This window comes from Candoia aspera, chromosome 2, assembly GCF_035149785.1.
Source record: "Candoia aspera isolate rCanAsp1 chromosome 2, rCanAsp1.hap2, whole genome shotgun sequence".
NCBI classification, from domain to species: Eukaryota; Metazoa; Chordata; class Lepidosauria; order Squamata; family Boidae; genus Candoia; species Candoia aspera.
The window spans coordinates 132,176,784-132,200,108 of NC_086154.1; the positions used below are offsets into that span (position 1 = coordinate 132,176,784).

At 38.7% G+C, this 23,325-nt stretch overlaps 1 protein-coding gene across 1 annotated transcript in view; it reads left to right on the plus strand.

The window, feature by feature from the left end:
- The first annotated feature begins 1,190 nt into the window (after positions 1-1,190).
- ACVR1B (activin A receptor type 1B) overlaps positions 1,191-23,325 on the plus strand; it is a 44,952-nt gene continuing 22,817 nt past the window's right edge. The window contains exons 1-2 of the mRNA XM_063293638.1: positions 1,191-1,394; positions 22,157-22,396. Coding sequence (XP_063149708.1) covers positions 1,295-1,394; positions 22,157-22,396 — 340 coding nt within the window. The 5' untranslated portion in view covers positions 1,191-1,294. The remainder of the gene's footprint in view (positions 1,395-22,156; positions 22,397-23,325) is intronic.

Consider the following 23,325-nt stretch of genomic DNA (forward strand, 5'->3'; position numbering starts at 1 on the left):
CCACCAGTTATGAAGTAGCTCAGTTGTGCATGAGTATCCTTCTTGCTGCAATCATTGGGACGGGGGGGGGGGGGAGCCATCATGAGGAAAACCCTCTGGTGGGGCATTTTTGATAGCCTAGCTTTGGCCACTGCAAAGGAGTGACTATTCAGCCAATTCTAATAGTTTCTCATTAGAATTTAGCCTTTCCCTAGAGCAGCCTTTCTCAGCCTTTTGACACTGGAGGAACCCTTGAAATATTTTTCAGGCCTCAGGGAACCCCTGCAGTCAGGCTCAAATATAGGCCAGGAGTTACAAAATTATTGTACTCGTTTCATGTGTAGGCCTGTATATGTGCATTAGCAGTGTTCTAAAACCTGAAGAATGAAACTTACCTCTTTAATGTGAAGTTGCCCGAATTTGAAATAATATTTAAATAAATCGTGATCTTCCAGGAACCCCTAGTGACCTCTAGTGGAACCCTGGTTGAGAAACCCTGTCCCAGAGCAATTCAAAGAAATCATCTACCCAGTGTCTCTGCTGACATATTTGGTGGAGGAATTCGAAAGATCAATCACACCCAACTTTATCGTGTATTTCCTACGATCATTGGAGCAACATGCTTTTTACTGAAACTGCCTGATATATACATACATACGTGTACGTGTGTGTGTAGTGTGTAGTGTGAACCAAATTTTATCATTGCCAACCAAACATGCAAAATTGCTTTCATTAAAAAGTATCTGCCGTGAGCCTAATATATTATTAATAATATAATATTCTCTGAGTATTGTCCCTCGGATGGCTTCAGAACACCTCTTGATACTCTGCGTGAGTGAGCGGAGCCAAAGACACGCCGGCTCTTGCTTGACGTCTTAAAGCCCTACGCGATGCACTTCAAGATTACTTTCCTAGATCCCACCGCCCGATGTACACAGGCACGCTTTCACCCGTGTCCTGAAAGGCAAACCAACGAGCTACAAGCACGCACCTAACAACCCTGCACCCGCCTTCCTCAAGCGCTGGGCACGCCTCGCTCTTCTTTGTGTACCGACACGGATTTACTGTCGGAGGATAATTTACTCTCTTCGCTTCCCTCCCTCCTCTCCTTTAAAGTCCAGGGCCACATCCCCTTTAAAGCCCGGCTGGCTCGTCCTCTGTAAGGCTCGCTCGCGCGCGCTCCTTATGTCTGATTCGTCTCGCACTGTTGCCGCCGCCAGCGCCGTTGTTCGCGTCTCCTCGGAGCCCGCGTGAGCGAGGGTGAAGCTGAGGTTGTCTCTGCCTCCGGCGCTGCCGTCGCCGCGGAGCCGTTGCCATGGCGGGGGGTTCGGCTCGCGCTGCTTTCCGCGCCCTCCCCCCGCCCGTTGCGCTGGCGCTGCTGGTGCTGGTGCTCGGGGGCCAACGGGGGGCCCAAGGTGAGCGTCGGTGAGGAGGAAACGAGCCTGGTCCAACATGGCGGCGAGCGCTTCGGCGCCGGCTTGGGCGTGGGAGGGTGGGGAGGCTGCCGAGCGGGAAACCTGAGGCACCTTCCTCCAGGTGTGGGGTGGCGGTCCGCGGGAGAGTGAAGGTGCCGCCCTGGCCTCCCGGGCCTGGGGGCGGGTGAGGGGGGCGGGAGTTAGCCGAGGGAATGAGGAAGCCAGCTCTCTTTTTCCTTCCCTCCGTCGGCATCCTACCACTTCCCTGAAGCCTTCCCCCCCACCGCTTGGGTGGGAGGCCCTGTGCAGAGGGCTGGGGGCTGAGGTGCAGGGCCCGTGCGCGCCTTAGGTAGCGAGATGCATGCAGGGAATGGGGAAGGTATGGCGGATGGAGGTGTGGGGGAGGAGAGGCTAGAAACGCTGGAGAAGGAGTACTCCGGTGATAGTGGGTGACATAGAAATCCGATTTGTTAAGACAGAGCATCAGAGTGTGAGTTCTTTGGTTTGGGGTTTTTTTAAGGTGAGAGGGGTTTGCTTTCCTCCTTTCGCGGTCTTGAATTCTGTATCTGGTGTTTTTCTTGGGGTTGATGGAGGTCACATGGCCACAAAGCCAATGAGGCTCGTTGTTTTCATGAACTGTTGCAGATCACCCTTACTGATTTTCATTTTTAAAAACACTCTGAAATGGGTACTATGGCACTGAATAAAAAATATAAAACTCTCAGTGAACGGTACAATGGAAACATGGTACTAGATTTGAATGCTAACCTTTTAAATCAGCCATAAGTCAGTGGAGCTTTAGTTTGCCCAGTAGCCTGAGTCTTTGTCAAGCCAGGTGACTCCAGGTTCCACCTTGCTGTCTCAATAAAGCATCCTCAAATAAGGAGCTAGTCAAAACCCAATTCTGTGTTTGCAGATTTATTTAATATATTTCAAAAGGAAAGTATAGGACATTGCCCTTGAGGACTTAACTGTATATTAATAAAGCTTTTGATGAGATAAGCTACTCTTCTTGTTATCTTATCTATAGATACTTCCTTTGAACAACCAGCAGGCAAGGTCAAGAAAAATGAGTGGCTAGAATTCTAGTATAAAAAGGCAGTCCTGTTCACGATACGTTAAAATCTGTGTTGAATTTAGTCTCAGTGACTTTTACCATATGGTAACCTGGTTGACTGAATGCTTCAATATGCTCAAATTACTGGTCAATTTGTAATGAGCTGGTCTATATTAGTCCTCAATTTTCCCTTCCCCCTGATAGCCTGGATGACCAAAATTATGATCTGACAGCATATATAGCCACTTAAAGTAATTCAAGTTAGGGTACAGTCAATCACTGCATGGAAGATTATCTGAAAGTTTATGTATGTTGCAATATATTTTATTATGGGGAAAGAGTATAATGAATCTTTCAAAGCATTTAATCAATTCTCCAGTGACGAAAGTATGGTTTATATGTGGAGTATAGAAAATAAATGAGGAGAAAATATACTCCCTCTCACAGACATGCTGGGATTATCCAAGGAAGCTGAGGATGGAGGTTTCAGTCCAGATAAAAAGAAATGCTACTTCACACTGTGCAAAGTGATGACCAACAATTTGGATAGGTTAATTCATTGGGGGGGGGGGATTTCTGCTAGTCATGATGGCTATAAATAAAAGGATTTAAAACTGATTTCTTCTTTACCATCTGCTGAGGAATATGGGAAGTGTTGCACTTACATTTTGCTATGGTCATCTGGCTGGCTGTTGTGGAAATACACTTTTAAGTTGAACTACTTTGATATACTTAGGACTAGGGAAGACCTGTTCCCTACCAAACAGTGAAGCTTACTGAAAGACCCTAAGTTGTTGTGTGAAAAGCAACTGTAATCAAAGGCTTAATCCCATACTGCTGATCTTAAGGACCATTTCCTTGTAGATTATGCCAGAAAGTCTGCTTTATGCAGGGGTGGTAACTAATAGACGCTTGTATCCAAATCCCTCTTTTGCCAGATAGTTGCTGAGGAATTCCATATAGATCTACATTTCTTGGAAGAATGAGAATAGACTTCTGTAATACATTACCAGTAAACTGGAAATTCATAATCTGGACAATAGTAACAAGATTATTCACCAGGACTTTTGCGGAATTTCCTTCTTCTGGCATAGCTGTAAAATAGCTTTGGATGTAGAAAAGATTGGAAATAAACATTGGATGGCAGCTTACTGTTTCTGAAATATGAGTTTGCAGAGATTGAAGGAAGACCTCATTATATTCATGAATGATGGTATCCAAGGCTGTGTGCATAATTTGCTTATTAAGTGGCTTGTTGCTTTGGATTTTGAAGGCTGCTTGTTTACCATTGAAAAGAACATTCTACTATCAGCAGTTTCCATCAGATTTATCTAGACACCAGCTTTTTCTGATTGATTTTTTAAAAAAGAAAATGTGCTCTTTAGTATTAAAGAAAACGATACAAAAGTACTTCTCTTATGATTTAGCTTTAAAAGATTGTGGTTATGTTCATGCCTTGTACCAAGCCTTGGTTTGCTTTAACCATGCTTTTTTGAATAAATTGTGTGTTGTATGAATCAGACTAACAAAAAAAATATTTTCTAAACCCCTGAAGCAGTCTGGTAGCACTTTTTCAGACTAACAAAGATAAGCTTTTGTCAGCTTCATCAGATGCATGGAGTAGGTAACCTGATATAGGATTTGTGGACCAAAACCAGACTGCATTGTTGTAAATCATGATGAAATTCAGCATGCTATAGTGAATAAGGTATACAACTAGGACTGGGAGACTCAGGTTCAAGTCTGTCCTCAGTAATGGAAAGTCAGTTGCTGTTCTTAGGCTAACCTCCGTTATCCTAATCTACCTCACAAGGTCATTGTGGGAAAATTGAAAGTGGGAGTACTTTTTATGCTGGCTTAAACTTCAGAAGGAAAAGTATATTATAAAACTAATGAATAGTGTAAACCTGCCAATACAAAGTTCGTATCGGCACCAGTATAGAGGAAAACAGCACTACAAGTCGTACTCACTTAGCAACTACCTTGTTTATTGACTGTTCAAAGTTACAATGGTGTTAAAAAAAAAACTTAGCAACCAGTCCTCACATATATGACCTTCACAGCATCTCTCTGCTCTTATTTTCATTTGCTTATTTACCCCATACCAAGATGTCCCCAGAAAGAAAGAACCCCAGTTCAGCAGAAGGAAGTCACAAGAAGCAAAAGAAAACTGAAGTAAAATCATAAGCACAGTCATGGTCCTGTGATTTTCACTTAACAACCGCTTCACTTAATGACCAAGTTGCTGGCCCCAATTGTGGTCGCTAAATAATGGCTACCTGTATTTTAATCAGTTATGAAAAGTATAATATCCTTTAAAAGAATGAATTTATATAATTATCTAAAGTTGTTTTAAAAATTAATAAAATTGCAGTCCTAAATATCTTGGTCATACTAAATTAAGTATCTGGATTCATACATCACCATAAGGCATAATTTAACATTTATTTCTTGTATAAGCCACAGTGGACTGAGTTCATATAGCACAAAGTCAAAATCAAACAAGCCAAATTGTAGTTTAACCTTACATATGAATCCAGCTCACTTCTAATCAATGTTACATTTTAAATTGCAAATGTGCTTTTTTTACAAATATGTTAAAAGTAGCCAGCAGCTTAAAAAAACAGTAAAACCAGGAAGATGGTGAGCTGAAAAGAAGTACAGGTAGCCACAAATGTATTAGCTGTATAGGAGACTGGACAACCCTGTGACCTGTTGGGTTATCCTTTGAGAAAGGTAGGGCAGTCTGATGTGACCAGAATGAACATTAAATTCTAAGCTGACCATATTTTTTTTTTTTACCCCAATGCTGGACAGTCCTGTGAACATGTAAGAAGAGTATATATCATAAATAGAAAAATAATTGTAGTGGCAAATGAACTTGAATAATAAGTCAATGCTTGCTTACATAAACAGATAAACAGAATGACCACGGGTGGGCAAAAAAGCAATGGGAGCAGGAGCAACTTCCAACTTTCTGCTGACTTCCCCACTGATTTTGCTTGCGAGAACTAGCAGAGAGTATCAGAAATCACAATCATATGACCGCGGGGATGCTGCAGTGGCACAACTTTGCGAATAAAAGTGGTCTGAACATTGTGAAAATTTCTTTCCACAGGAGTAATGGGTCCTGGATTTTTTATGCATTCTTTAAGTTAGCAGATTTTTGGTACTTTGATTCAAAAAATTTTGCAGTATAATGCACTGTTTGGACTAACTTGAGGGGACAGATAAACACAGTGAGAGTTTTAGTAAGTACATAGATACAAATTCCATTAGTCTTAGAATGTTTAGGATTTCATTCTGAAATGCTCATTTAATATGAGTGCTAGCCCCTGTGAGCTTGGTAAACGAATTAGGATTACACTGACCATCTTGCCTCTTCTTAAAGATGAATTAGCTAGCAAATATTTTTGAAAAAAGCTAAAAGTTACGAGAATATATGAAATGTGAATAAATTCTGACTACACAATGATTTTCATAATTAAATTCTGGGGATATTAAAAGCAGTAGTCATGGCTATCTGGCATGGAAGATAAAGTATTTTATTTTTTTACTTTATAATACTTAATTTCTTCAGTAGTTGCCTGCAGGAATGGCCAGAGACTGTGGTGAATGTTATCTAAGAACTAACCTAAGATACTCAGTTGGTTTAGATAGGATGTCAAATAATTGTTAGCTTTAATTAAAGGCTTAGGTGGCCAACAGCAGATGAAAGTGAATTTTAGAAAATTGTGGGTGATTTTGTAGTCATTAAACATGGAATCATTATAGTTAAATAGCTGTCTATGAAAATCCTCATGCAGATGAACAAGCTTCGTCTTTGATATTTCAGACTCCTCTGAAAAGCTTATATTGATTTCCTTATAATTTATGCTTGTTCAGAAAAATAAACAGGAATGGGGAAATTGACTTGCTTATTCTTTGATGGCTTTGTTTGGGTAGATGGTTACTGTTTCCAGGAAATGCTCTTGCTTATTTTTATAATACTTCTTGATAAAGTATATATATCTCATGACTGTGTAGACATGTAAAATGTGCAAACAGAGCTTGATGTTTTGTCAGTGAATGAGAGCAAGGAAGGGACTAATTCTTCCAAGTTACAGGTGAAGGTTATCAGTAAGTGAAAGTCATTTAAAAGGTGAATAGCAAACACCAAGAACTGTGAAAAGGTTACTCTTTCAGGTGTCTGCTTATGGCCATAATATGCTTTCTGTGTCTTGCAGAGATGGGCAGTTTTTAGACTCTTTCTGGTTGTACTGGATATGTATTTTTACATAAGTTTAAACAGCCTCTAATTATGTATGAAAACACAATTGGGTTGATATTTCCTCAGTTTAAAAGCATGATTGATGAAGCTTTGTAATTAAAAGCCTGCTCATTTCTTAAAGAAAAGGTTAAAACATTTTATGAATATTGTATTCCTGGTAGTTCTTAAAGAACAAGGATGTACATAGCTCAAATTGGTTTTGAATAGAACATAATTTATACTTCATTACTTTCCAAGAAAGATACCATTTAAATGGAGGCTGAGTGCACTGTCCAAAAAGAGCATTTTTGATACTTTAAAAATAACAATATTTCAGCTTGACAGATAAGATTCTATTTCCCCATTTCTGGCAACTGGGCAGTCTGTCCTATTGTGAAGGCATTGGTGGAAACTGCATTTGCAGGTGGCCTCAATTAAAACACCATACGATGTTCAGGGACTGACAGTGAGGAATTTGATTACCTTCAATACAAATCAAGTAAGTTAATTATCAGAGTTGATTTTGACCTCTTGCATTTCAAGAGGGCAGATAATAAAGAGGTACCTTCTGTGAGATGAGCCATCACCTAATAGAAGAAGCCTATCAGAAGGCAATGAAAACTGAGTTAGCAGCCATATAGTGATTTTAGGTATAACTGCTGAGATTAAAAAGCAATAAAATTGGATTCTATTCTTCAGAATCAAGAACAGGTTGCAGTACCTGTTGTTAAGCTTATAATACTTAGTAAACTTTTTTTTAAAAGATTTAATTGCCCAAATGAATTGTGGATAAACCCATCCACAAATAAGCCAGCCCTGGAAATTTCAACCAAAATACCATGAAAAAATATGTCACCCAGCGATAAGCTGACCCTCGAATTTTTAACTGCAATGGCAAGTCAAACTGTTACATCATCATTTGTAAAACTGTGATTTTAAGGCTATGATGGGCTTTAAAAAATCTGATCTCTGGTCAGCAGATAAGCTGAACCCAATTTTGGGGGCATGTTTTAGAACCTAAAATTCTTGGCTTATCCACAAGTATAGTAAGTGTAATCAAAGCATTTTTGACAGTGAAAAATAGAACTTGGGAAACAGTGACAAGAGATGTTGGACAGTAACATCTGTATAAGACAAAAAATATGCTGGTGAAACTAACTTGCATGCAATTTGGTGCAATATTGTTTGGTTTATAACAAAACAAAATAAATTATTGGGTTTGTTATTGTAGATAGAATGTGAATAGAAAAGGAAGTGATACTCTATCTTTAAAATTGTTCTGTGTTGCAGTTTGTTTCTCCTGACTTGGGGATGGGGGTGGATGTAGGAACCCTGCTTTGGATTTTGGGCTCCAGTAGATGCTTTTCATTTTAAAAAATAAAATGAACAGAATGCTGTATGGAACTTTGCATAACATAAAGTTGCCCTTAATCTGTTCATAGGTTGGCTTTAGATTTAAAAAGGGAAAAGCTAAAGGTTATTTCAAGATAAGGGATTAATGTAATTCACACTGTATTAGCTTTGAAAGCTGACAGATGCATCCTGACTCTACAGTTCAGAGGTATTCAGAACACAGATTGAAAGGGTGTTCTTTTACTTGTCATGTCCTACTCTTCTCAGCTGGCTTTATGGAAATCGGGTCCTGCTAAGTTAGTTTCATCCTTCATATTTGTAAGCTTTAATCACAGAATGTTTTAAGTCTATGATATAAATGCTAAGTGGGCTGCATTTAACTTGACCTCATGAGCTTTTTATTGGAGATTTGCTGCCAGATGGAGTTAATAGCTTAGAATGTTGCTTAAATATTAACAGGCAAATATTTAAAGATCAGCTAAAATACAAAAGTATTTCAATAGATAAATTATATAGCGCTAAAATGGAGATGCCTGGAGTCATTCAAATGGATAGATACGTTGCAGCAAGCTGTGCTTCCTTGTTCCACTTAGTGTAGCTCACACAGCTGCACAAGTCTAATTAGAAGGAGGGGGTGTAAGGATGGAGGTCTGTAGAGAGGAGCTGAACAGATGTACCTGCTCTTAAATGGGAAGAAAAAAATTCTGTTTATTTGAGCCCTGCAGGAGTCATTTTAAAGAGCCCTAAAGCTGCAATCTTATACCAATTAATTGTGGGTAAGCCCTTTTAAACACAGCAGAACTTTATTCTCAGTTGTATTTTCGTTTCATTTCTAACAATCCTGCCAGTGTTTGCCTAGAGTCAGAAAGCAGAAGATATGTATTCTTGTTGACACCAACTTGTATTATTTATTTAAATATGTTATAGCCCCAGTCAGAGTAGCATTACTAAATCTTGGCCCTGGGAGAGTATGAAGGTTTTTAGGGTCCTCTTGCCATCTGAAGCTTACTGGTTGGCAACCAGGAAAAGATTGTGTTCTCTCATAACTGAAATTCCTCTCCTGAGAAAGGCTTATTGGGCACCAGTATAGATGTATTTTTGGTATTGTGGAGGATACCTTACTTACCCAGGCATTCCACAGTGGTTTGTAGCTGATTTTAGTCATGTTATGGTTTAATTTTAAACTGCTGATTTGTTGTGAGTGCTAGTGCTGGAGATTTTTTACTGAATTTTACTGTATTTCTGTGGCATTTTAAAATGAATGCAACTCAGGCAGTGTTTTTAATGAACAGGTGGTTTAAAATGTATCAGTATCACTTGCTTTAGAAAGCACTGCTTTGTTTACTGAAAAAGCTGAGAATGGCCTTTATTTCCCCACCCAAATTTATGTCATAACAAGTTGGTATTCTGTCTGTGATTAAAGTACAGTGTATGTTCATTTCAGCAAAAATGCATACCTTGTAGATCTCTTGTACAAGAACAAAGCTTTCATTCTGAGGCTCTGAAGCTTAATGTTAAGCTTGTTTAAACAGCTTCTTCAGGGGTTGGGTCTGACTTGCAGCAGAATGTCAGACACAAGCATGCCAAACAGATATAAATACAATTCGCAACAAGCTTGTCTTGCACCTTTTTTTCAGTGCATCTTATCAGAGGTGTAGATAAAGATCTTGATCAGGGAGCTCCCCTTATGGTATCCAACCCAGGAATTTTCTTTTATTTAAATAGATTATACACTGATGTCTTCTACCTCCACCCTCTATTTAACTGCTAGAAAAAATCTTTTTTGAATTTTGCATTTGCGTGTTTTGTTTTTTGTTTTTGTTTTTAAGCATCGGACTTGCTCCAACAGCCTCAGCTGTAGTCTGAATCATTTTGTTAAAAAAAATATACTTGCCTCATGCATGTCTGTTGATTTATGAACATTCTCTAAGCTGAAATAATTGTAAATAATAGGGAGTCTGCTAGTTTGGTTTTATTGATGCAAAAAGATTTTTTCTTAGTCACTAACTAGAACTTGAAATGCCAGAATTGTCCCAATGCTTTCTTAACTGGTTTTTGCTGGTTATCCCTTCTTCACTGGAGGGGTTGAAACTGATTTAGCTGATTACGTCTCTAGATTGCTGGTACAAGGTGTTGTAGACCAAAAAAAAAAGGGAGGAGGAATCTCATTACATTGCCAGTTTGGAACATAGTATTTATTATTCAGCACTTCCTAAATGCCTAAAATTGTTGTACAGAAATTAAAAGATAAGATGGTATCTGCCCACAAGTTCAGATTCTAATAGATACAATGAAGAAGGGATAGGGAGGGAATGGGAAAAGTTTTGGAGCAACCACTTCTTCACTGTGATCATTCTTCCTCGGTGGCAGATGATGTTCTCAATGTCCTAGTGCTTCTTACCCTCATCTTCTGTGGAGACTTAACATCTTGCTTTCTGTTAATAACCCAGATACATTCTGGTAGGCAGATATAGATACTTCTAAAATGGTTTTAGAATATAGAGCAAACTTTCCAACGGTGCATTTTATGTATGTTAACTGTGGAAAGTCATGGCACTTGTGGATCATTAGGTTAAGGGAAGACTGCTCTAGGAAGTCTGTTGTTTTTAATTTGACATCTGGGTAACATAATTTTGATTCTGAGGAAAAGCAAAATAAAAATAATAGGAAAAGGCTACTGTTTTTATCGACCCTATCTATAGAAGTATACAGGTAGTCCTTGCTTAACGACCATTTGTTTAGTGATGGTTTGGACTTACAACGGTGCTTGAAAACTGACTCGTGACCGGTCCTCGCACTTAAGGCCATTGCCGCATCCCTGTGGTCATTTGATCACAATTTGGATGCTTGGCAACTGGTTCACATTTACGACTATCACAGAGTCCTGCAGTTACATGGTCATCATTTTTTACCTTCCCAGCCACCTTCCAACAAGCAAAATCAATGGGGAACCACTTAATGATCACTGCAAAAAAGTCATAAAATTGGGTTGGATTCACTTAATGACCACTTCACTTAGCAACCAAAATTCCGGTCCCAATTGTGGTCATTAAGCAAGGACTACCATAGGAAGGCCATCCACATTTCTAGTGTAGATTATCTTGTCATTCCTTTTATTACTGCTGCTTTCATGTAGAAGACTTTTTCTCCTTGTTATGAATACAGTGCTTAATTATGCATGAGATGTCCATGATATGTGGACTGTGCTAATGTTCCCCCCCTCCCCAATTGCAGACTGAATTTTTCAGAACTGGTAATTGTGTACCATTCCTAGTTATTGGCTGCAGGACAAGCTCTGGGTTAATTATTAGTGGTACTTTGAGTTGCATTCATGCCCTGACCTGTTTACAACATTAAATCTAGTACATAGGATATTTTTCTTGGTCACTGAAGATGGAGCCAACAGAAAATAGTTAACTCTACCATTTCTAGCTAGAAGGAACAGTTAGGTTTTCTTCCTCTCCCCTGGAGGAGACTCCTCCCCTTTAGTCTGAATCTGCAGTACTGTTAACTATCAGCAGTTTCTACTGCTTTTGATCCTTTATTATATTCAGACTTCCAAAAACTGAATTTTTGCATCTATTAAGCGTCCTTTTGTTTCACATTAGCCTAACTTATTTCTTGATTTGATATACTTCCAAATGTGAATAATTTTTTTTACACATTCACTGTTTTAAAACAAAATATTAGGAAATACTTAATCTTTTTTCTAAAATGTTTCTAAGATTTCTCAAGCAGGCCAAGCAGTATTCAAGCTTACAAATTTATTTTAATGAAACTCTGAGATCCATTAATGGTAATATTAAAGAGACTTTCAAGTCTGATTTGACTCTTAGTGATTGCATCCATGCAGCTTTTGGGAGGGGCTTTGTCAGTGGTTTGCCGTTACCTTCTTCCAATATGTTTTTCAGCTTCCCAAAATACTTTACAAGAAGTCTCATCCACGTATGAACTAGGGCCAACCTTGCTTGGCTTCTGAGATTTACCAAGGATAGCTAGATGGTGTCACTTGCTAATAGCAAAGTGCTATCATGTGGTTTGGTAGAGAAGATGAAGAATAAAGAATTCTATGTTCTTTGAACTAGAGGGCTCTCATGGTCCATCCATACAAAATCCACTTCTTTTTCCCTCAAGATTTCTTTATGGCAACATTTTAATTTAGTCTTGGACAGAAATTATTTTGTTGGTGCTATTGTTAAATTAAGAAATCCTATTACTTCTTCTGTAAATAATAGAAATATACTTGTAAGTATGTAGATGTCTCTATCCCTACATTATATTCTGCTTATAATGCAGTGTGAACCATCTGATTTAATAATGTGTTCTACAGGGTACCATTTTCATTTAACTTTTCGTAATAAAAGATGATGAATTCAAAATGCTGAGAAGGGAACAGGAAATCTTCATATCTGTGCTTTGCATCCTTGTATTAGTCTTCTGTATGTTTAACATATGTCTTAAGAATCTTAAGAATTGTTCTAATACAAACAAGTGTTCGTTGTATTTCACTTTTGCAATGCAAGTTACTTCTAAATCTTCTTGCAATATTACTGTTCACTTATTTACCAAATATTGTGTGCCACCCTAATCAAAGATTTGTAGCAGCTCATAAATACCTAAAAAATACAAAAAATACAACATAACTAATGAAAGCACACTTAAACCCAAACATCAGAGTCTTCAGTTCCAATATATCAACCCTTATGGTACCAAAGACTCAACAGAAGTGCAGTGTCTTAACTGCCTTCCAAAAGATAAAAATAGAAGGGGCTAACCTGAAGTTGTAGGGCAAGGTGAGGTAGTCATTGAGAAGGCTTGTTTATGACCCTTAACTCCCAACTTCATGCGGGGGTGGGGGGGGATCTTCAGCATATCTTCTTGGCATGCCCCAACAGAATTAGCAGATTCCATGTGTAGGTAGGTAGGTAGGTAGATAAGAGAAAGGAAAGAAAGACAGGACTAGAAGCCAGAAAGAGTCTATAGGTCTAGTACTTTAGATTGTACCCCAGACCCTATTGATAGCTTGTCCAGTGCTTGCAGTATAGGTGTCACCCACATGAAATAATTCTTGCCCACCAGCAAGCAAGCCGCTGCGTTCTATGCTAACTAAAGTTTCCAAGTAATCTTAAAGGCAGTCCCAAGTAGAGTGTTACAGTAATCTAAGCACAAGGTGGGAAGGGCATGAGTGACAGTTGCTAAAGCATCCTGTTCCCAGAAAGTTGTTGCTGGCATACCAGCCAAAGTGAGGCAAAAGTTCTGGCCATAGCTTCCACCTGGTGTTCAGACAGAAGCTGTAAGTCCGGAAGAGTCATTAGATTACAGGGCTGCTCCTTCAGGGAAATATAGCCCCATCTAGAACTAAAGTTGGAACTAATACATTTTGGGGATAAACAGCCTCTGTCTTTCTGAAAATCAGTCTGAACTTCTTTTCTTTTGTCTTATCCAGTCCCTGATTCCTCCAAATGCTGAGTCAGGACCTCCACTGCATCACCTGCTTGGCTCAATGTGAAGATATTTAACTGGATATCATCAGTGTATCCATGATGCATTACTCCAAATTAACAGATGACAACTCCCAGCACTTTCTCATTGATGTCCAGTAGAATGAGAAAGAGGGCCAAGCCCTGAGGCACTCCACACAGGAATAGCCAGGAACTTAACCTCTCATCCCATCCCCCTTCTCCCCCCACCCATTACTTACAACAACAACCTGCTCAGGAACAGAACCATAATACAGTGCCTCCAACACCCAGTCCTCGTAAGCACTCCAGAATAACATGATCAGTGGTATGTAAATGCCACAGAGAGGCTAGTAGGACCAGAGGTCCACACTCACCCCAGTCAGATCCTGCCTCGAGTCCTCACAAGAGTGACCAGTACAGTTTCCCTCCCTTGCCTAGATCTGTAACCAGTCTGGAAGGTATGTAAATAATCCATTTCATTCAGGATCCTTTGAATCTGACACTCTACCATCTTCTCCCCCCAAAAGAGGAGACTGGGGATCAGACAGAAGTTGTCTAAAACAGCTGAACTATGAGGTAGCTACTTTAGGAACACATCTGGCATGAATATATCCCCAAGTGCTTGTAGGAGCCAGGAGGGCATGGAACCAGCTTGCAAGTTACAGAGAACCCTAGCTGCTTCTTCAGAATTCACAAGCTGAAAAGAATATCAAATGACTTTTCAAGACATTGCCTGTCATCTCATCTGATTCTGTCATGAGGTGTCTAACACTGAGCAAATGTGTGTGACTTTAGCTGCAAAACATCTAGCAAACAAGTCACAGCAGCCCATAGGAAGAGCTTCACACCCACCCACTCCTAGCAGGATGCAGGTCACCTTAGTGAAGTTGGGTGACATTCCACCAGTACAATAATTTTTGCTTATTCATTGATCTCATCACCATGATGTAGACCTAAACCTGAGCTCATATCCATATTTAATAATAATCTAATTTTTCACCATTGAGGAACCAGGTATCTCTTTTGTTGTCATTTCATCCTCTGGAGCTCCTCAGTAAACCAAGGGGCTGCCCTGGGTTGACAGGCTGGAGAGGCTGCTCAGAGACAATCTCATTTGGTGCACCAGTTCCTTGGTCAAATTTCTAAGAATCTGCAGGAAACCATAAGGTTCCTTGGATAGACCATCCAAATTGGCCATAATTATCAATGGATTTGGTAAAAATATAAGAGAAAACAAGCTATGGCTCCTTTACTATGGCAAGCAGAAGTTGATTTGCAAATGGTTCAATTTTTAAGGTATAGAATTTTAATTTCACATTACTCATTAATTTGAAAGTCTGAAATAGCAGAATGATCGTATTTCATAAGGATCTTTCAGGTCATCTAGTCCAATATATTACACATCTTGACAAGTAGCCATCCAATCCTCCTTTGAAAACTTCCAAGAAATGGGTGTCTACCACTGTTCTTGACCTTGTCAAGCATTTTACTAAATTCAAGGAATACTACATTTACAGCATTTCCTTGGTCTATCAGTGCTGTCATTCTGTCATAAACAGTGGTAAGATGTGATCCCCAAAGCATGGTATCTCTGGTTAAAGTAAAAGATCAGGAATCTAGTAGTTCAAATTTTTAAAAAAGGCATATGTTTTCATGTTGCAGCTCACTTCATCAGATGCATGGAGTGGCTAATCCTATATAATCTAGTCACTTTATGCATCTGATGAAATGAGCTGCAGCTCACAAAAGTTTACGCCTTTTAATAAAATTTGTTAGTTGGAAGAGGTGCTACCAGACTCCTGATTTTTTGCCATTAGAGACTAACACAGCTCTTCTCCTATAATTGTTAACAGTACAGTAGTAGTCTTTTTCTAAATGTTCACAGACATGCTGCATGACAATCCATTCTAGTTCATTGCCCAGTATAGACTTTGAACTGTTCTGTAGTTTCCTCTTGCCCCTTTTGAATACTGAACTGTGTTTGCTCTTCTCTAGCTTTCTGGCATCTATCTATCTCACCAATTTTCCAGAAATTTTCAAAAACTTAATAGTGACTTTAAAATCACTTGTGCCAGCTTCTTTGACATCTTGGGACATGATTTATTTGGTCCTAGAGACTAGAATTCATATATTCTAAGCTGCATTTCTCAAATTACTTTATTTATCTCTCCATACTAGTATAGTCGTAGAGATTATATCTGTGTAGGTAAAGGTAAAGGTTTCCCTTGACGTAAAGTCCAGTCGAATCCGACTCTAGGGGGCGGTGCTCATCTCCGTTTCTAAGCCTTGGAGCCGGCGTTGTCATAGACACTTCCGGGTCATGACGACTCGGAACGCCGTTACCTTCCCGCCAAAGCGGTACCTATTGATCTACTCACATTTGCATGTTTTCGAACTGCTAGGTGAGCAGGAGCTGGGATTAACAACGGGAGCTCACCCCGCCGCGCGGTTTCGAACCGCCGACCTTCCGATCGACAGCTCAGCGGTTTAACCCGCAGCGCCACCGCGTCCATAAAATACACATTTAGTAAAATCTCGAAGTCAAATTTGACTCCTAGTGACTACATAGAGATGTGATTTTTATTGACAGACATATAGAAGTGCTTTGCCAGTGCCACCTTCCAGATTTTTTACTTCCCAGTCTAGTCTTCCGCCCTGGTATTTCCTGAAAGTGTCCCAACCAACCCTGTTTAGCTTTTTAACTAGATGAGGTTGCCAAGTGTTGCCACAAATTAAGATGATGATGTTTGTTTTTGTATATTCTAAAGCCTGTGTTCACTCTAAACTACTTTTTTGGAAGTAATTGAATGGACTGAAGTTGTACTTCCTTCATTTTTTTCCAGGAAGACTCAATCAGATGACTACCCCAACAGTTGTCTTGGTGTTTTCACGTAGCTCCATCACTGGGCACTTTAAATTATTTAGATTCTGCTTTTGCGTGCTGGAATCCAGGAGTTACTTTCATTTTGTCTTCAGCTTGAATTAATATTAAATTTACTTTTAAGATTAATTTCTTAGTTAATAGAAAGTCAGCATAACTTTATGGCCAAACGATAGAGGAAAACTGCTCAAAAACATACTCCTTATCTTAACAAAAATTTAGGGGAAGTGCCCACTGTGTTTTATCTAGTTCTGTAGTATTTTCGATAAGGTTTTGACAGACTTATTGTCACAAATAGATTAACCTAACAACCCATTACAATCTAAGCCTTAAGTGGACTGCCTGGTTCTTTTTCACAATAAAATAAGATTTCTCCCTTATTGTGGTTTGAATGCATAGTATCTCTTCATCTTGGAACACTAAATTCTATTTGTTCAGTTCCTTTTTTCCAGTCCCAAAATAGAAAGGATATCTGTCTGTGCCAGACAGCAAGGCTGAAGTATTAATCTGTGTTTATTTCTTATAAACTACTCTTGAGAGGAAAACATTTTTAACTTTTTCCCTTAGTTTGTAGATGGTCATAGACAAAAATCCACATCTGATGAATGATATCTTTGCTATCTCATAATGCAGTTACATTCTTGCAACATACTAAAGCTATATGAGGAAGAAACAAAGCTGGAGGTGTAAAGTGATTATAGGAAATGTTCGTGAGATTACTGATCATAGCCATAATTATTCATATTGGCCTCCAGTTTCCTGTTAGGGTCCCGCAATTTAACACAGCTAATTATTTATTTATTTATTTAATATGGCGCTACACTAAAGCTTTTGCTATAGTGGTAATATGGAGAAATATATGTCTCTATGTCACTGCTTTTTGTAGTATCTTGGATATTTGAATTGTCATTTGGAAAAACACTTAACTTGGCAAACACATTTATTGCTTCAAATCATGCAATGAATTGCTTTTATTGTTGTTGATGCTGTAAGAAGACATCTGTTCCATTATACTGTAGATACACTATTACCCTTTTCTGAAATATGAAGGCAAATTGTAAAAGGCACACCAGTGTTCTTAAAGAAGCAATGGACTAGTAGTACATAGCTGCAGATGTTCACAGAGTGTGTTGTTCATGAAAGTACATAGAAGACCATAATAACCTACTGAGGATGACTCGTGAAGAGTTATGATGTGATCCTGTGATCTTCTTAGAACCCTTTTGTTAGGAATGGGAAAACATTTTTCCATTGTTGAGATAGATCTAACTTTTTGCATTAAGCTGTCCAACAGGTATGTACATGCTCTTTATTCCTTCTGGGAAACAGGATCTGCTGACTATTGTAGAAAGTATGTTATGTTTCTTAGGTTCACACACCCTATTCCTTGACATTATTAAATTCATCCTCACTGCTTAGAATTAGCTTGAAGGTTTTTTCCATGTACCTTGACAGGAATGACTTTTGCTCAAAAGCTTAAAAAATGAAATTTGATAGCTGCTTTGTGTTTGATTAAAAAGCAGAATGCAGTTGTTCTCCAACGACATAGCAAGTGGCTATTGACTTGTAGAAAACAAGTGACATTTCACAAGATTCAAACTGAAATTATGCGCAGTGTTGGCAAATACTTGTTCCCAAGCCTGATTTTTCTGACATGGAAGCATTGGCAGAGGGGGAATTAACTGTTGCTGTGCATACTAATTTTTTCTGCAAACCCCCCTGCCTCTAAGTAGTTTTATACCAGTCAGGCTCACTTCCTGTTTTTGAGCAAGCTGGAAGTTATCAAGATAGCCAGTAGCAATGCCATTTAGGTGGGAGAACTGGATATAGAAAGGTCAAGCAGCCCTGTTTTATAATTCCTGTAAATGCCTCCTCTTCCCTGTAACCCATTAGCAATTCCTCCTCCCTTGGATTTGCATTATGAGGGAGAGGTGATGTTTACAATCTTGTTGCTTCCTTTGCAATATAGTTCTCCATTTACATGAGATTTTGTAACAAGAAGAATAGCATAGTTTAAATTATAATAGCTGGTGGTTTGTTTGTAGGGTTTTTGTTTGTTTTTTGTGCCTTCAAGTCAGCATTGACTCCTGATGACTGCCTGGACAAGTCCCCTGCAGTTTTCTTGGCAAGGCTTTTTGTTTGCCATTGACTGCTTCCTAGGGCTGAGGGAGAGAGACTGGCTCAAGGTCACCTAGCTGGCTTTGTGCCTAAGGCAGGGTATCCCAGTTTCTAGCCTGGTGCCTTAACCACAATACCAAACTGGCTCTCTATAATAGCTGTTATGACTTACTGATCTATGCAGAAGTTAAATTGAAGTACAGATGTAAATAATAAGAATGTCCTAGAGTCAAGCTTGATTCCTAGTCCTTCCATGGCTATGTTCATGTAATTTTCTAGGTAACAGTATGGAAATGGTTTATTAGTGCCATCTTCCAGAATTTTTTTAAAGACTTTCCATTATAGCCTATAGCCTTGGTATTTCCTGATAGTTTCATATCCAAGTACTAATCATCCCTGATCCTACTTAACTCCCAAACCCAGAAAAGGTCAGCCAAGTGCTGCCACTTGCTGAGACATGTAAATTATAATAGCTATACATAAATGTATTAAGCTACATTTGTATGCATATTTATCTAGGAAACAGTAATCCTACTAACCATAGTGGCACTTACAAGTAACTTTGTGTAAGTTGTATTCTTAGTATTTGAAGAGTTTCACATACAGCTCAGATATCACATTCCACTTCTCTAAACCACATGCTGTAAGATGAATTTTGTCTCCTCTTTAGTACATCAATTCCATACCCTGTTTTTATCCAACCACCGTTTGCTATGGCAAATTATGATTGTTGCAAACCTCAGGCTGTGGGTTAAAGTGGTTTTGTGGTCTACAGTTTGAAATTGTTACTAGGTGTAATTTGGTCAGTTAAGATATAAGTACAGTTGGAAGAAACCTAAAATAGAGGAGGGCACTGGTGTTTGAGAAGAGCAAGAAAGTGAGATTTTCTAGAACTTGAAGCACTATTTTGGTAAACCTTCCAAATTTAGCCACAATCCCAGTAATCCTTAGTCGTGCTCTTAAGATAAACCAACATCAATATCAGTACACTCATAGAATGTGGTTTATTCTAGACTACCTAGCAAATTCATGACAAGCAAAATTGTCAGTTGCAGTGACAATTCTTTTTCCTATGAAGGATTGTCAATCTATAGTAAGTAAAGTCATGTCTCCCTTGAGCTGAACTTGTGCATATGTATGTAGCTTTTTTTTTTTTTTTACAATAGTATGGAAATGGCTTGCCATTGCCTTCTTCCAGGATGTTTTTTTTTTTTAACTTCTCAGTCTAGCCTACAGCACTAAGATTTCCTGGTGATCTTTCATCCAAGTACTGACTAGACTGACTCTGTTTAGCTTTTGTCATCTAAGCGTAGCCAATGTCATATAAGTGAAGTCACATGGAAAATATTGTAAGTTACAGATAGTGGTGGCCGAAGTTAGAGGCCAAACTGGCTGGAATTTGCACTATTACAGGATTGCATAGCTCTTTGTTTCTCTCTGCCACCTCACAAAATGAGCTTGAATCTACAGCATTCAAAGTGATAGATACTGAGAGCAGCATGAAACCTGTGTAGTTTCATGCTACTCTCAATATCTATCACTTCGAATGATAGGATGCATGGATATAGGTTGCCTATCTCAGTTTTATGTTATACCAGTTTGGGTATCAGCAATCTTGCTGGGCTATTTTTCCTAAGGATAATTGCTAGGATGTGGTATGTATTATGGTAGTCAGTTGTGCTTATTTTTCTTTGTGCTTTGGTCCTGATAAAATTGGGGGAGGGAAGAAAATACTCCTGTGTTTATTTTATTTAAGTCCTTTATGTATTTGCAAGCACACCATTAAAATACACTCTTAAATTGTCTGCATAGCCCCTTCACCACTTTCTTTAAAAGAAAGGAAGGAAGGAACTCATTTTTTGTTCTAGATAATTGATGGTTGCCTTAGATAACTTTTTCAGTATTGTGAGAGACTAATTCAGTGCCTCCCAAACCTGGGTAAATTACCCCAAATGGGGTAAAAGTAGTTTTCCTTTGGGTAACAACACACAAACCCATTACCCAATCACAAGAGGAATATTTAAATTGACTTAAAGATGGCCACGTATACTAAAATATATTCAGAAATCTCCCAAAATATACCTATTAAGATGAATATCAATAAAATTACCAACAGTAATTTGTTGAAAGGACATAAAGATCGTTCAATAATATTGTTTTTATAATGCAGGTAGTCCTCGAGTTACGACCATTTGTTCAGCGACCGTTTGAAGTTATGGTGCTGAAGGAAGGGACTTAGGACGGTTTTGGGTAATGAAGGAAAAAGTTTGGGAAGCACTGGACTAATTGCTGAATCTTTCATTTCAGTTATTCATTTTGAATCCTGATTGGTCATTGATATTTACCAATTGATATTTATCTCTTTTACCTTTTTGTTTTGTATTTTTATAATGGTTTTTGTGACTTTTTATTTGTAAGCTGCCCAGAGTCACTTTTGTAGTGAGATGGGCAGTGTATAAATTTAATAAATAAATATTTGAACCTTCCCTTTTCAGGACATGTTTTGTTTAGTGAGTTACTTTGCATGTTCATTATCTTCATTATTCCCACTGAAATTAAGCTCACTTGCCACAAACAGAACTGCATCTCTATAGATTTGCTGCTTTCAATCTTAAAGAGGTCAGTTGGAGCAGAAACTGTAATAAAACAAGTGTATTATTGGCTTTTGTCCAACATGGGATATTCAGTAGTGTTGGTCCTTCATTGCAATAGATGGAGTATCTTTGAGTTATTCAAAAATATTTTGTTGTACAGCTGAAGTTTAAGGAAATTAAGCACCTGTTTCCAGTATCAGAGACAGGATTCCTTCAAAACAAGACTGAATAGCCTTGAAATCTGAATCTGCATTCTGTAGAAAGTAGCTATGAGAGAAATGGGCTTGTCTTATTCCTTGGGGGCATTTAAACATCGTACAAAATTATAGGGAATAGACATGAATTACTTTCTTCTATAGACTTCCCACAGAGGGGAAGCCTGTGGAATAAAAATAAATGTTCATATAATATATCTATATACTACTAAAACTCTCCTGTTTGTCTGTGTGTAACCTTTAACTGAGCAAAACAGAATATCGTAGGGCAACAAGTTTTGAACCAAGGTACCTCTAGCCGGCTAACTTACAGAATGCATCCAAAATCCAGGACCCATGACTCCCATGAAATTGAGTCTTGGCAAATTTTATAAAACATTTTATGACAGAAAAATTATCATAAAATATTATATGACTTAATACAAAATGTCATAAAACATTTCTTGTAGTCAGCTCCTGATGTTTGACTGTGCTATACAGTTCAGTATGAATGCCATGAGCTATTTTCAAGGCATATACATCTCTGAATATCTCCCTGATTTTTTAAGAACTTTTCTAGTGAAGGCAGTACACTAGAAGCTCTGCCATGTTGAAGGCATTGAGGAATGTGGTAAGGAAGTACCTCCGAAACGATGACCCAGTGGGTCACAGGTTGTCTAGTGTTGACCTAATTTTGTTCAAAATATTTTGCAAATGTCACTGTTACTTTAAACTGGTAATATCTCAGTAAAACCTTGAAGTAATATATAGTCCCATTTCAAAGGTAATGGAATTCCAGTTAATGCTTCTCATAAGTAGCTTGTCACACAGAACTCTTTTTCTCTTTTCTTCAGCTTTATTGTGCTTGTGCTCTGACTGCAATCAAGCCAATGCCACGTGTGAAACAGATGGTGCCTGTATGGTCTCAATAACAAACGTGAATGGGATGAAACATCACACCCGGACCTGTATTCCCAAAGTAAAGTTGATTCCTGCTGGAAAACCATTTTTCTGCCTTAGTTCAGAAGCTGTACGCAACACAGAGTGCTGCTACTCTGACTACTGTAACAAAATTGATCTTATGGTGCCCAGTGGTAAGTGAATATGAGAATATTCTGTGAGTCTTTCTAGCCAATTAAAGCAAGCCTGATTATTTTTATGCTGTACTTACATCAGCCTCAATCCACTATTAGTACTTTTACTGTTAGGTGCTATTTTGCTTGTTTGTTAGTTGCATATTTTTATCCACATCAGCAGCAGCTTAATAACTAGATTCACATGAGGTGATTCTGGTAAATCATGTATTATTTATTATTTCAATTTAAATAGCTACCCACGTCAAATTCATGTCTCTGGACCACTAACAGTGTTAGCAGAATATTAAAACATTAGAAAAGAAAAACAAAAAACAACACACATAGAAACAGCAGCCATTGTAAAAACAGGCCATCAATCACAAGTCAACATAACCAATGCACAAACTCAGCTCCACCTCCTGACTCCCAGGCCCAGTGACCAAACCAAGTCTTTAAGGCCTTACAAAAGACTGACAGGCTTCAGGGCCAATCTAATCTCTGGGGGAATTATATTCCAAACAGTAGGTTCCATGACAGAAAAAGCTGTCTTCCTGGGTCCTGCCAGGTGGCATTCATTAGCGGATAGAACCTGGAGCATGCCTCTTCCATCAAACCTAATGGGACGGGTAGATGTAATCAGGGAGAGGCGGTCCTGGCCCCATGCCATGAAGGGCTTTAGAGGTTAAAACCGGCACCTTGAATTGAATCTGGAATCATACTGGCAACCAATGCAGCTTTCAGAGCAGAGGTGTAACATACGCTGATCAAGGAGTGCACGTAACTGCCCATGCTGCTACATCCTGTACCAGCTGTAGCTTCTGGATACTCTTCAAGGGCAGCCCCATATTCGGCACATTGCAATAGTCCATTGTGAGCATGAGTGACCATGAGCAGTCTGTTTGTAACTTACTTTCTTTTACATTTTCTATGGAAATTGAACTGAGCAA